Source organism: Camelus bactrianus, chromosome 16 (genome assembly GCF_048773025.1).
Source record: "Camelus bactrianus isolate YW-2024 breed Bactrian camel chromosome 16, ASM4877302v1, whole genome shotgun sequence".
Taxonomy (NCBI): Eukaryota; Metazoa; Chordata; class Mammalia; order Artiodactyla; family Camelidae; genus Camelus; species Camelus bactrianus.
In genome coordinates, this window is record NC_133554.1 from 51034196 (window position 1) to 51048298 (window position 14103).

At 44.8% G+C, this 14103-nt stretch overlaps 1 protein-coding gene across 13 annotated transcripts in view; it reads left to right on the top strand.

Moving 5' to 3' along the window:
* Positions 1–6937, top strand: part of KCNJ16 (potassium inwardly rectifying channel subfamily J member 16) — a 76040-nt gene extending 69103 nt beyond the window's left edge. For 8 of the 13 annotated variants that reach the window (XM_074343575.1, XM_045511917.2, XM_045511915.2 and 5 more), the window contains one exon: positions 4424–6937. In XM_074343575.1, coding sequence (XP_074199676.1) covers positions 4520–5779 — 1260 coding nt within the window. In that variant the 5' untranslated portion in view covers positions 4424–4519 and the 3' untranslated portion in view covers positions 5780–6937. Of the gene's footprint in view, positions 1–3311; positions 3367–3392; positions 3905–4423 lie in introns of all 13 variants that reach the window. The other 5 variants (XM_045511913.2, XM_074343573.1, XM_045511912.2 and 2 more) reach the window with 4 other exon arrangements.
* The last annotated feature ends 7166 nt before the right edge of the window (positions 6938–14103 follow it).

A 14103-nucleotide genomic window follows, 5' to 3' on the forward strand; every position in this document is an offset into this window, starting at 1 on the left:
GGAGAGGAGAAGAAAAAGGGAACAAAAGCTGTAGGTCAGACCCCAGCCTGCTCAGGGGATGACAGCAGCTGAGGAGGAAATAGGAGAATACCGTGGGTTTGTCAACACGGGAGAAACTGAAGTTAGGGAGACGGAGTATTTAGAGACGTCCGGACAGTGTCTAGCCCGTACTGGGTGCAGCAGCCATTCAGTGGCTGAGCAAAGAGGGCCACCTAAGTGTGTCTGAATGTCTTATGAGGATTCCAGGCAAGATAAGGCTCAGGCTTAATTCCAAGGTAAGAAGCTGTGGGACAGGTTTTGAGCGCAGTAACTTGTTTGGGTTTGCGCCTGACTCATTAACACCCTCTTTCTTTGCTCCTCAGCAACCAGAGCCCACCCACAGTCATCTTACTACCCTTCTCTCCTGGACCCTGCTGTAGCCCCCCTCCCCCTCCACAAGCCACACAAGACAATGACCTGTACCCAGAATCTAGGCCATCCTTTTTACTCTCTGCCCTGTCCCCAACTCTCACGTTTCCACTAAAATTTATCTCACTTAACAGTTGCCAGGAAAGTAACTTGATGACTGATGATGTCTAGTAAGTCATTTATATGATAAAGAAGGTACCTGTTAATCTCAAAGGCCAGAGGCATTAATCAGTGAATTTTAGGGAGGCTATTTCAGGCCTTTATTTGTGGTGTCTCTCGAATTAAACGAAGATGATTACTATTAATATAGTTATGTTAAGCAGATGCTAGAGACAAGAGCGATTTTATTTTCAAAGTGACATGGGGTTGTAAAGTCTTAGCCATCCTGCGGTCCCCTCAACATGCAAATGACAAGCTTAGGTCTGAAAAACTATCTACAAGAGTAGTCTGCAGTAAACAGCTGATTTTGAGAGGCTGTTGCGAAATGGCAGAGGAATTGCTTCAGAATTGGTGAGTCTGACCGAGACACTTTGGTGCTTTGAGAAAAGGGAACAGGTAGGCAGGCTGCTCGTGTGTTCTGTTGAAAATACTCCCTCTGGTGCATACGATCCACCTGAAATGAGCTCCACTGTAAAGATTTCTCCTTGAATTCATGCAAAGATCTGAAAAACTGAGGACTCAACACAGGTCTTGCCAGTCAAAGCAGAGTAAGGGACCTTTTTTTACTGTACTTCGTACCATGAGCAAGGACTGAGAGAGGTCACTGTCAGGGTCGGATCCGCTGACCGCGCTAACTTCCCCATCTCAGATGACGTCAGTACTTTCCCAAGTGTCTTTACAGATTGTAATGAACTTGGGCGGCATTCTCAGGACAGCCCTCCATCCTCTCTGTGCGCTGCCTCTTCCTCTAGCCGCGTCTATAAAGAACCCCATGTCATGACAGAGAAATCACACAGAATGACAAAGGGCCTTTCCTCCTGCAATCATTAACCACCTGGCAAAACAGTTCAGAACGGGGGTAGAAGGGGACCTGAGAGTTAGCATTTACTTTTCAACTTTCTATTCCACAATGTTGGTGGTCAAATTTTCCATTTTTATTTTAAAAAAGGGAATTTTCCAACCAATGAAATGACCCCCGCCTCAGTTTCTAGAGAGCAAGGAACACAACATGCAAAAAGCAATGCAGAAGTAGGAACATTGAAGATACTTTTTTTATGATGGAATAGATGGCGACAGGCTGATGACAAAAGCACTGAGGCATCATGACAGCCGAGTCTTAATCCCAAGAAAAACAAATGTTAAATATAGAAAGTCCAGTCCATCAGCAAGCTACATCCTCTGTGATGTAAGGGCAAGCAATAGAAAAGTGCTCCAATTAGCACAACAGATGAAACAGGAGATTAATAAACATCTCTTCTGTCTAGCCATTTTGACAAATGGGCCTCCATCAACTTACTTCATGGTGTAGGCTGAGAAATGGTTAAGACTTAAAAAAAACCATTTGGCTCTAATCTATCATTTAGTTTAAAAATAACTGTCTTTTAGAAAATGCATCATTTACATGGCTGGAAAATCAAAGAATAGATGAATAAAATGGATGCACTTACCCCAGAATCTGAAAACTTTTCTCTGGATAAGTTGAAACGAATGAGCGTCATAATGAACCGTAGCAGAGGACGTCAGGGGTTTGGGGCAGATTTCTCACAGCTGTAACTTGTAGGCCTGAAATGGTGACATTATTCAGAAATAATTTTTTCCACATACTCACATTTGCTCACTTGTAGCTTGTATTAATTGAAAATTCCTAATCCCCTAATTAGTCTACTGTTGAAGGTATTTTTAAAATGGTTCGTTTATCACAGTGGTTGGCACTGCTGGAATTCAGAGTGATGCCAGCCAAATGCCATTTCAAATAAAAACCTTTCTTTTTTTCTGTTGGCAACAGAAAAGAGCCGAGTCACACAGTAGCTCTTGATTTATGAACTGAGCTTTCTTATTCTCAGACTCCCACGATGGGTGCAGTTCCCTTTAAGGAACAGACATTTACCAAGAAAATAATCTTGTCTCCAAATCTGCTTCTTAATTTGAAATCATATGGGGCTTTGATTATCGTGGTTCCATTCTCATGCCCCCAAGGATCAGGTGAGTGAGTGGAAACAAAATCTTGAGCAGCTTCTTGCTTGTAAAATGTCCTTTGATGACACATCAGACAGGAACCCCTCCTCCAAAAAAAAAAAAACCACATATATTGTGGGCAAATTTTGTGGGAATATTTTACCTTCAACATTCCAGGAAGCATTTTGTCAGCCTTGGGTCACATCCTGAAAGTATACAATTGTCTCCCCCAAACACGGTTGAAGCGCTGACCAGAGAGGATGTAACTACTCAGAGCCGATCTGGAGGATGGATGGGTGAAGGGGCCAGGGTGAGGGGGCAAGAGAATGGACAGAGAGAAATTTGGACCTGCCTTACGGGATATTTTGGCTGTAGGCAGAGTGTCCATCCTCTGAGTAGTCCGCCAAACAAAGTGTTTATTGTAAAGTGGCCCTGATTCCTGGAGAAAAAGAAAAATGACTCCTATTGACTGGACGGAAATTAACTCCTTCCTCCCTTTTGTAGCAGGGAAGGCGCTGGATATGCACTTGGTGGTTAATTTCTTCGGTTGGTTTTAAGGAGAGTCTCCGTGTCCGGAATAGTGTTTACTCCGACCGAATTTTCTATGCTGCCGAGTGGCAGGATTTTCTAGGCTAAAGTGTCCCCTCCCCCACCTAGCACAGGTAGACGATGTGGAAAACATAGTCTAGTAGTTATTAAACTGTAATCGTTGGGCTGCAATGACTCCTTTTTTCACGTAGACGTAACTAAAGCCTATTTAATATTGAATTTTTAAAACTTGCTTTCAGACTTGAGCTGGAAAACAGTTGGCCTCTATCATGGATGCTAAAAGCAATAATAACGGTACGTTCTGTCTTGATCTTTTAAAGACTGAACGAATTTGGAGGGAGGAAAATGACTTTGCCTAGGGATGGCTGTGACACCATCAGGATTACAGTGAAGAGCTGGACAGAAGGGTCCAATTGTAGCATGCTCCCTTTAAGAGGGAAACAAGATTAGCAACCTTGGCAAATTTTCGGCTTCTATTCAGAGGGAAAGAGAAGAGTTTCCAGTGTCCAAAAAAAAAAAAAAAAAAAAAAAAAAAAAAAGACAGAGAGAGAGAGACACAGACAGGAAGAAAGAAAGAAAAGAAAAAAAAAGAATGGATGTTTTGAAACAAAGGCAGAAGCAATTTTATACTTCACTGAAAGCTCACCTGGGAGTGGTTTTAACTCCTCTGGGGTTAAGGAAGATTTTTTTTTTTACCTCTCAAGACCAAAGGTGGAGCTAGGGTAAAGGAACCGAATCTGAAATAGCGTCCCCGTCAGTTCTGTTCTGTCCTGGGAAGCACACAAGGAAGAAAAATCTCCGTGGAAGAGAGAGGAGGCTACAAGTGATGAAGGTGAGGGACCACCCTGTTATAGCAACCAGTATGTGAGTTCCATTTTAACGTGAGCCTAGAGACTCTTTATCACCTCCCTTTTCTGAGGAAAACTGTCTGACTTAAACAGAAAGCATATTAAGACCTCTGGACAAATACCTGCATTCGATTTTGCCTTTTTACGTGATAGATTATTTTGTTTTCTAAATGCTCTCAAGCCAAGAGTCTACAAATTAAAACAAAAAATTTTTTTTGCAGGTCAGAGAAGGTAGTGAGGCTTCATTTGGGATAATCATAGTGTTTACTGAAGCCTTACGCATATATAAAAATGTGATTTTCTCTAATTGCATACTTTGTTCCTATAATGACAGAGCTGAATTCTCAACTGAAATGAGTAATCAATACTTAACGTCTCCATCGTTCAGACGAAGTCTTAGCTATTTCAGATGGCATGAAATTGCTGCAAATTTGGCAAATTGCTCTAACGATGGAAATTTTACCAGCTTAAAGCTGAAGTGCGTTTGACGTTCTGTTTTTCAGGTTTTATGTGAAAACCCAAACGAACCAAGAGCGCCACACCTAGAACGACTGTGACTGCAGAGGTCAGCCGGAGTGACCCAGAGGGCCGGGGGGAGAATGAGCTATTACGGCAGCAGCTATCGGGTCGTGAATGTGGACCCCAAGCTCCCAGGCTGCCCCCTGGGGCACATCACTGCAGAGAAGAGAAGAGCCAGACGGCGTCTGCTGCACAAGGATGGCAGCTGCAACGTCTACTTCAAGCACATTTTTGGAGAGTGGGGGAGCTACGTGGTTGACATTTTCACCACTCTCGTTGACACCAAGTGGCGCCATATGTTTGTGATATTTTCCTTGTCTTACATCCTCTCCTGGCTGGTGTTTGGCTCCATTTTTTGGCTCGTAGCCCTTCATCACGGAGATCTGTCCAACGACCCTGGCGTCACGCCTTGTGTCGACAACGTCCACTCCTTCACGGGGGCGTTCCTCTTCTCCCTGGAGACCCAGACCACCATCGGTTACGGTTACCGCTGTGTCACCGAAGAATGCTCTGTGGCCGTGCTCGTGGTGATCCTTCAGTCCATCCTAAGCTGCATCATAAACACCTTCATCATTGGTGCCGCTTTGGCCAAGATGGCCACCGCCCGGAAGAGAGCCCAGACCATTCGGTTCAGCTATTTTGCCCTCATCGGCATGAGAGATGGGAAGCTCTGCCTCATGTGGCGCATCGGTGATTTCCGACCCAACCACGTGGTGGAAGGCACCGTTCGAGCCCAGCTTCTCCGCTACACAGAAGACGGTGAAAGGCGGATGACCATGGCATTTAAGGACCTAAAATTAGTCAATGACCAGATCATCCTTGTCACGCCGGTCACGATCGTTCATGAGATCGACCACGAGAGCCCGCTGTATGCCCTCGACCGAAAAGCCGTGGCCAAAGACAACTTCGAGATTTTGGTGACATTTATCTATACTGGCGATTCGACCGGGACTTCCCACCAGTCCAGAAGTTCCTACGTCCCGCGGGAAATTCTCTGGGGCCACAGGTTCAATGACGTCTTGGAAGTGAAGAGGAAGCACTACAAAGTCAACTGCCTGCAGTTTGAGGGCAGCGTGGAAGTCTATGCTCCCTTCTGCAGCGCCAAACAGTTGGACTGGAAAGACCAGCAGCTCCACAACATGGAAAAAGCCCCGCCAGTCCAAGGATCGGGCGTGCCAGACCCCAAGGTCAGAAGAAGGTCGCTGAGCGCAGTGGCCATTGTGAGCAGCTGCGAAAACGCAGAGGAGACCACCCCATCTGCCACAGATGAGCGTAAGGAGGCACCTTATCAGAAAGCCCTCCTGAGTTTAAATACAATCTCTGTAGAATCCCAAATGTAGCCCCAAGTCCCAGTTGCAGGGGCTGCCACTCAATCATTTTCACTCTCTAGCCAAATCACCTTAAGGCGAGGAGCAGGCAGCAGGGCTTTTAAAGAATGCCGTAGCTATCTTTGATGGGGATGGGAGACAAACAGGGCTGGTCAAACTTGATAAAAGATATCTAAAAATCACGTAGTAGCCAATTGTTTAATTTTTTTTTTTTCCGGCTAGCCAGTTTTGTGTTAGGGATGTGAGTAGGAAGTCTAGTTGATTCATTTACGCTTCATCTCCTTTTATTATTCCATACTCTTGTATTGTCAGCTGGAGGTATCGCATTCAATCATGGGGAACTAAAGTAGGCTACTGGAATAAATAAAAATAGAAAGACAGGAAAACAGCATGCGTAATAAATTGTTTAATGTATCCAAATTGGTAGTATAATGAGTGGTTGCCTAAAGAGACGACATAGTATATAATCAAGATACACAGGCTGTGTATTCAGTAGATCGTGATGTCGAGATGTTTAACTATGAAATCCACGGACCAGTTCGAGTCACTCTGTTCACTCCTCATCATGTCTTGATATCTGCTGGCAGAGGTAGAGGCTGTAAGAAATAAACAGTGCCACCAATTCAGGCAGTTCCTCCCCTGCCACTTGCCCAGGTCCTGATCTAGGAGTGCTGGAAGCTCTTGTCTCTCTCACCCAGGAGGCAGAAGGCAGGGTTGGCGTTATTATTCAGAGAGGTGCTTCCCTCTTTAATGCCCTGCTTGACTCCAGCAAATGGCTTTATGCAGAGGAGCAGAAGTAAGGTGAACAGGAGCTTGGTAAGGCCTGTGACAAGGGGGCGTCTACCCACCTCCCGCCACCTGCTCCGGGGACAAGGGGAAGGAACAGGCTCAGAGAGACAGGGTGAGGGAATGGATGGCGATAAACCATCCATTTGGCTGCTACAGGAGGGATGGAATTTTGGGGGTTTTTTTTTGGCAGTATAGGGGTTAAGAGGGTGGAGGAGGTAGGGAGGCTGTAAAGGGAAAGGTTATTTATTTGTGCCTAGAAGCAATTATGTATGTTTCCTGTCTTGGTTACTTTAGAAAACATAAATAACTTGAATGGTGGATTTTGAAAAACTCTTCCATTGAACTTGGAGTCATTTAAATAAAAGATTTGGTGAAATGTAATTAAGGTGATTTTAGTGCTCATTATGAAGTGAATAAGCTGAGTGCTTTAGAGTTGCTTAAATTGTAGCACGTGAGATAAATACATATACTCTGTTTCCACGTTAAAAGATGTTAGTCGTGATTACTTTAAACACAAATCCAATCACCTATGAGTGTAGAGTCATTTTTAAGCCTTATAAATTGAAGAGTTATTAGCTACATTCCAAATTACCTTTTTTTAACATTGTTGCAGAGCTGGCAATAAGTATATGCCACAGTTTTTCATTTGTTTATTTTATTTAAATGTATACACACACATACACACACACACACACACACACACACACACGTAGCTTTTGCTTTTTAATGGAAAATCCCTCTTTCTCGCTCTCCTCTCCATTTTAATTAAAGCACACCAGTAAAATGAATTGAATCACATAGTCCAAGATTACCAATAAAAGTTCAATATATAGGTATATAAAGTGTTTTTCCTTTTTTTTCTCCTTTTTCCTTCCTTGCTCCCTCCCTCCCTCCGTTTCTTCCTTTCTTCTTTCCTTTTCCTCCTCCTTTCTTTTGCCTTTGAGCAACAGTTATTTGATAAATGCACGTGTGCAAATCTTCTATTCCTGTTACTATGGATAAGGTCACAAGCTGCAAAATTAACATCAGCGCTCTAATAATGCTTTTTTTTCCCCTGTCTTGCTTAAGGAATGCAAAACCCATATTTTAAATTGCACGTGCGCTGCAGAGTGGGATTTTACAGCAGCAATTACTCAGCTAAATCAGAATAGTACGATCTGCTAAGTAGAAAAACCACCCCTACAACCAACAAAAGTGCCCCTTTCCCTCCTTTTCTTAGCTTGTTTCCCACCCGTCTCGTTTCGCTTCCCTTTGCTGCCTGGGCTCTGCCTGCTCACAGTCATGCTCGGTCAGTGTCAGAACAGAGGCATCAACTCCAGTAAACACATTCTGCCCTTGGTGCCGCCTCCATCAGGTCCTCTGACCCGAACTAGGCTGGACAGTCACATTCCCACATAACGCTTGTCTCTAATTTTCTGTTTGGATTTATAACACACTCTGACACCCCAGTGAGTTACTTAACAATAAAGAGCTTAAAATCGTGCAGAAAGCGTGTGCCTGTGCTAGCGTGCACTCTGCGGATGTGGCCAGCGCTGGGTGCCGGGCACTGATAACGAGGTTGCTTTTTCACAGAATGAGGACTTAGGCAGAATCATAAGGCATTTTATGGGTTTCTCACAGCTGGCTGAAAAGCTGTATCTGAGTTAACAATTCAGTGCTTCTGTAAGCATCCAAGAAACCTCTGTACAAAACGGCTTTTCTCGTTTGAATGCTCCATCAGTGATGAGAATAGTTTTTCTCATGGCATGCCTCCTCTCCCTGAGGATGGAGCTATTCAGTAGACGTCACTAGACAGAAAAAAAAAACTGCAGCTTCAGGCCCTGCTCCACTGTGGGCTAAAGCCTTAAGGGAGGACACAGGGCGAGAGAAGGAAAGGATATTTCCGCACAGCAGCGGCTCATCAGGCACGCTTAGGTGCTCTGTGCAGATACACTTAGTCCCCACCAAGAACAGTGGGGTGGAGATTTTTAATTGCCATGATATCAAATATCTCATTCTTGACTTCCTCCTGGTTGACAGATTTCCAACTGGGATCATAAAGTGCCCAGATTTAAAAAAAAAAAAAAAAAATTGCAAGTGTGTTTTCCAGTCTCTCTTGCAGCAGAGGGTGGGGTGGAGGGTGTGCTTCTGTGACAGGGTTCTGGCCCCGCCCCGGAGATGTTAGCAGAGCTCCCTGGATGTGACCTTTAGCAAGCTCTCTGCCTGGGACTGACTAAGCCGCCGTATGCCCTCTTAACCCCCTGCATTCATCCTCCTCCTCCTCGAAACCTCAGCGTTCCTGGCTGAAGCCCCTGCGGCCATAGAGTGGGAGTGGGACTCAGGGACACTCCTTACAAGGCAAATGGGAGAAGCAGGAACAAGCACAACCCTAGGTGGCAGGTCTCCAGACATCCGCAGGGCTGATGGTATGTGAGATTTCTACCCGACAGAGCGAGCCGCAGATCTAGAGGGAATTATCCAGGAAACGAAGGCTGGGAAGGCAGAGAGGAGGTCCGAGTGACGTCCAACTTGAACTTGCACATGGTATTTGATGGAGTTATTCTCTGCGGAAACCACACATGTTCTTGGGGGGCGTTGAGGAAATGACACTATGATTGTAAAACAAATACAAAAGAATGGCTTTTGGCCTGGAAATCTCTCCGAGACACTGAAGGCTGGGTGACCTTAATACGAGATTGACCAGGCCTGCCGTTTACCATCTTCCTTCCCTCCTGCAGAATCACATTCCGTGTCTCAGTGGGACTTCCACTCGGGCTGGCGACCTGATGGCCACAGAGACTCAGGCCAGCAAGCACCGACCAAGCCGCTTGGTCAGGAAAGCAGAACTCCAGCGGTGCTGTGCTCAGGACCCCTGGTGACACCAAACTGAACAAACTCATCCACGTGGGTTCCAAATATATACCAAGGAACCGAGACCCTTACTTTAAATATTAGTGGCTCATTACTTTTGAGTCGTCCAGGATAGTGCAAAGTAGATTCTCTGGACCACTTTTATTTAAATGGGCAGCAGATTCTACTCAGTTTAACATGTTCTATTAGTTCCATCCACAGCCAGCACTGAGTGTTCCATTCTGAATGTTCTGCAAGGCGTGTGTATAACCTGAGCTTTTTTTTTTTTTTTCAAGGTAAGCTTCCCCTGTGGACGTCTGGAAACCACCCCTCTATGCCCTTGGTACTAAGTCACAGAGCCCTGCCCTGGTTCTAAATCTGGCCGGGCTGGTATCTCTCTCTCTCTCTCTCTCTCTCTCTCTGTCTCTCTCTCTCTCTCTCACTTTCATTTTCAGAGGAGCAGTCTGACCCGTACTCTGGAGCAAAACCTTTGGGCACCACACACACAATGCGAGGGGGAGTAACACAGACAGATGGATAAAGCAGCAGGGAGGCACTTGGCAAATTCTCTGCCAAGGCTCTCCTGGACGGGAGAGTTTTGAAAATGAAAGCAAGTAACTGAGACGCAGTTCAGATAAATCTGTGTGCAGAGAGCAGACGAGGCCTCCTACAGGGACCTTTTCCTGCAGAGGCCACATCAGAGTGTTGCCTGGACACCGTGGTAAGCCGGCATCACTTAGGGGCCTTTCGTCAGGAAGGAAAACCTGACGTCCGAGTGAATTCCCAGTTTCTCTTTCACTGCTCTCCGTTTACTCCAGCAACTTAGCACAGTCCTCTCATGACTGTGTGGTCGGGTCATGAGACTTGGCCTGGGGGCTGGCAGCATCTTGCTTGTCACGTCACCCAGAGCTCCTCTGCTCGGGGAATGTCTGCGATGGGGGTTTGGGATCTTTTGTGCAGAGTTTGGAGACTTAAGTCAGCGTGGCTGAATGTTTCCAAGTTCAATAGTCTTAGTGGCTGAGCACCTAGCAGGGAACATTTAAAAATAAATGAACTATTGCCTTTCGCTGTTCGGTCTCATTCATTTGTCCTATTTTATAAATACTGCAAAGTGAAAGGATTCTGGATCGAGAGTCTGTCATCTCAAGAAAAAGCCACTGGGCTGAGACTGAGGGTCTTCTATGTAATGAACTTGAGCCGGGTGGCCGCCCATGTCAGGCTCTCGACAGAAACGCTGGGGACCGCAGGCTGACAAGGTCCTCACTGAACGTCCTCAGCAAGCCCGGTGGATGAAAACCGAAGCAGATAGTCTGTCTTGCTAAACTGCATCCAAAGAATGCTTTTTATCCCTTCTACCATTTACCCCTGGGGCCTGTAAAACATTCTTAATCACTATCTAAGGAACTTGAACTTGAGACAGAAAGAGCCCCAAGAGCTTTAGATCCTGTGAAAACTTCTTTACAGAAAGTTATCAGAAACCGTCGACTTTCCACATAACATCCTCCCGTCACGTGCGCTGCACGCTGCGTTGAAAGGCTCTTTATTGGAATTAGAAGCACATGTTGGAGATCAATTATTTATTGTGCCTGGTGCTGCCTGTTGGTTGGGTCTGATACCCGCTCGCCCGGGGAAGGGAGGCCAGCCCCAGGGGCTGGGGTAAGGGGAGAGGCAGCCTCCGGCCCCCACCGCCAATTCCAGAACCAAAGATTCTTAAGCTATAAGAGGGACATCAGTTCCTCTAGTCAGATGAGAGGTTATCTGCCCAAAGAGGCAGAGCCTGGGAGACCCGCATCGAAGGACAGGGCTCCTGGAACCACCAGAGGGGGTGATCAGTCCAGAGGCCGCCTGCCCTCCCGCCTGAGGTGGAGATATTTTTCTTCTGTAATCATTAGCTGGGAAGAGTGATCACTTCAAGACCCTTTGTGAAACAGAAGCCCATTGTTTTCTAGAAGTGCTTTTGAATGGGACTGTTCATTGGTCATTAATTATTTAGAGAGGCTGGAGCGTGGGCACGGGGGAAAGAGTGGGAGAAACAGCTGAGCTGAGCAATGATGAATGACGGTCATCTTTTCTAAAACGTAAGCCAAATGAATTTTTTTGTTTAAAAAAAGGGTCTCATCCCTCTTCAGGGCAATGCTAGCAGACAGCGAAGCACATGGCTGTGCACAGACCCAGCCCCCTGAGACTTTGACCTTGGCAGCAGGGACACTGAGTCCTCTGGTGGGACCACCCTTGGGGGGATAAGCAAACACCGTGAGCAGTGGGGGTGTTTCTTCCAGGGGATGGATGCGGTCCGCTTTTGAGGCAGGACCTACAAGGAAAGGAGCCCAGCCTGTAGAGATCCATAGACAGGAGAACAACGTTTGTCCGTCTTATTAATCATGCAACCTGGAGCAATTTAGCTGGAGTTTCTGATGCTTAGTTTCCTCACCTCTAGTTTTGTTTTGTTTTGTTTTGTTTTCTGATGCAGGTTTACAGACCCGACCGCCTAGGTTTGGATCCTTTAACTATTTCCTTCCCGAGTGACTCGGATCCTATCCTATAGCCATTTCCTTCCCGCGTGACTTTGGGCAATTTTCTTAATCTCTTGGTACCCTGGTTTGCTCAGCTGTGAGGTGAGGAATATAATAGTGCCCACCTCACAGTTGCTCACAGTCAGGATTAAGCCAGATAATGTTTGTAAAGTGCTTACAACAGTACCTGGCACAGAACGAGCTATTACCATGATCGCCGGGGGCAAACGCTTCATTTCTTTTAGTGTTTTGTCAATTAATTTACGTCCCTTAACTTTTAACATTGAGGTTAGCCAAAAAAAATTTTTTAAGGAGCAATCATTTGGTAGAAGGAATATAAATTATCATCCAAATGTAAGTGATTCGTGTACGATCTTACCAAAACCACTACAGATTAAGTAAAGCACACTTCCTCTCCGTTGAGTGAGGCATCAGGATTTGGTAAAATGGTGATTTGAGAATAAAAATACTGCTCTGCTGAGATACACAGAAGATGTAGTGACTATTACCAAACCAAGAGAAAACCAGACTACATATCATATAGGACCCGCCCCCCGACACACGCACCGTGTAAACTGTCCACTGGACATTTAAGCTGTTTCATAAAGTGTTTACTTTATGTCATCAGACCATGCATTATATTCAGATTTCTCCATATTTTTCACTAAATTAGAGGGGTCCTGGAAGGAGCAATCTCCTTATCCAAAAATGACCTGTTACAACCCAAATAAGCTGCTGCTAATTGAATTTGGAAAAATCTTGCTGGTCTGTGATGTGCTGGTGGGTCCCCTGAAGGTGCAGACCATGCCAGAAAAGAGGTGATGAACTCACTTGGGGAGGGGCAGAACGTCTTTTTCTCTAATGTATGTCATACCTTACAGTAGGAGCACCACTTTCAATCAGATGGAAGTGGATTCAAACTCCAGGTGTGCCCCTTGCCAGCCGCGTGAACGTGGGCAGTTTCCTGTCACCGAGCGTCAGTTTCTCCTCGAGTGTCAGTGAGGTGATAATATTTACTTTGCGGGCTCACCGTGAAGAGTATACAGGAGACTCACACACACAGATACCCTGATAGACTCCACGCATCTCACATATATGTGTGCGTGTGTGTGTGAAGATAGACACGTAACTCTCTGGCACATAGGAGTTGCTCAGTGAATGAATATTCCATTTTCCTCCACGTACATCAGTAATAGTAGCATGTTTCAAAGGAATTTGAAAGCAAACGCCTTGTTAGCAGTAGGATTATAATGCCCTATTAATTATCACAAAATTATTCTTTCCTAGATATTCATGCTTTCATCTTGATGTGTAGGTTGAGGTCTGAGGTCCCCTTCCTAAATATATTCTCTTCCTCCTCCCAAGAGTAAGCGATTTTTAGTCCTAGCACTGCAGCTAATGAGCTGTGGAATTTGGGGAAGTTACTCAACCTCTCTGGTCAACTGTTTCTGAACACTTCTGGTCTGGATGTTGCTTTAAATGTTTTCGTGATTCCTTGAAGCCACAAAATGTGACGATTTTCTCTCTACTTCCAGCCCTGATTTTTTTGGTTTGTTTCTTGTTGGGTTTTTAATGCTTTTTTTCATCAACATATGTAATTTACTGCAGTCTTTCCTATTCTTATGATCACTGGACTATCGAAAGAAAAATTCCTCTTTCATATTATTTTCTGCTTCTTTAAAAATCCTTCCTTAATGTCTAACTGTGATGTACTTTTTATACTTCTCATGATAATCAATCAATAATTTATTTACAATAATAATGTCTGTGGAAGTTAGTTTTCAGATCTCATATAACTATGCTTTTCTAAAACTGGACCTATTTTAAACAGCAAGATTTAAAGCATTTAAAAATGACACAAGTCTGATTTTATAAAAAGATGAAATATTACTTTTGCAAGTACAATGGCAGGAAGCAAGTAGTGGCATAAAAAATGTAGTCACTGAAGTAGAGTACTAAGATGCTGATGAGGGCAACCTGAATTTATGACCAACTAACAAAAGGCATCAAATAGGCTATTAAATTTTTGAAATGCCAGCATGCTTAATCTATGGAATTCAGGGAAAATACTCCGAAGTGCTACTGGCCCTTTGAGTTATAATTAATAGGTGCATCTTCAGATTTGTACCTGGCCAGCCTGTGTTTCATTTCCATTTGGGAAAAAGTATGGAACTGACTGTGATTGCAGCGTCTAGGGTCCCAGCT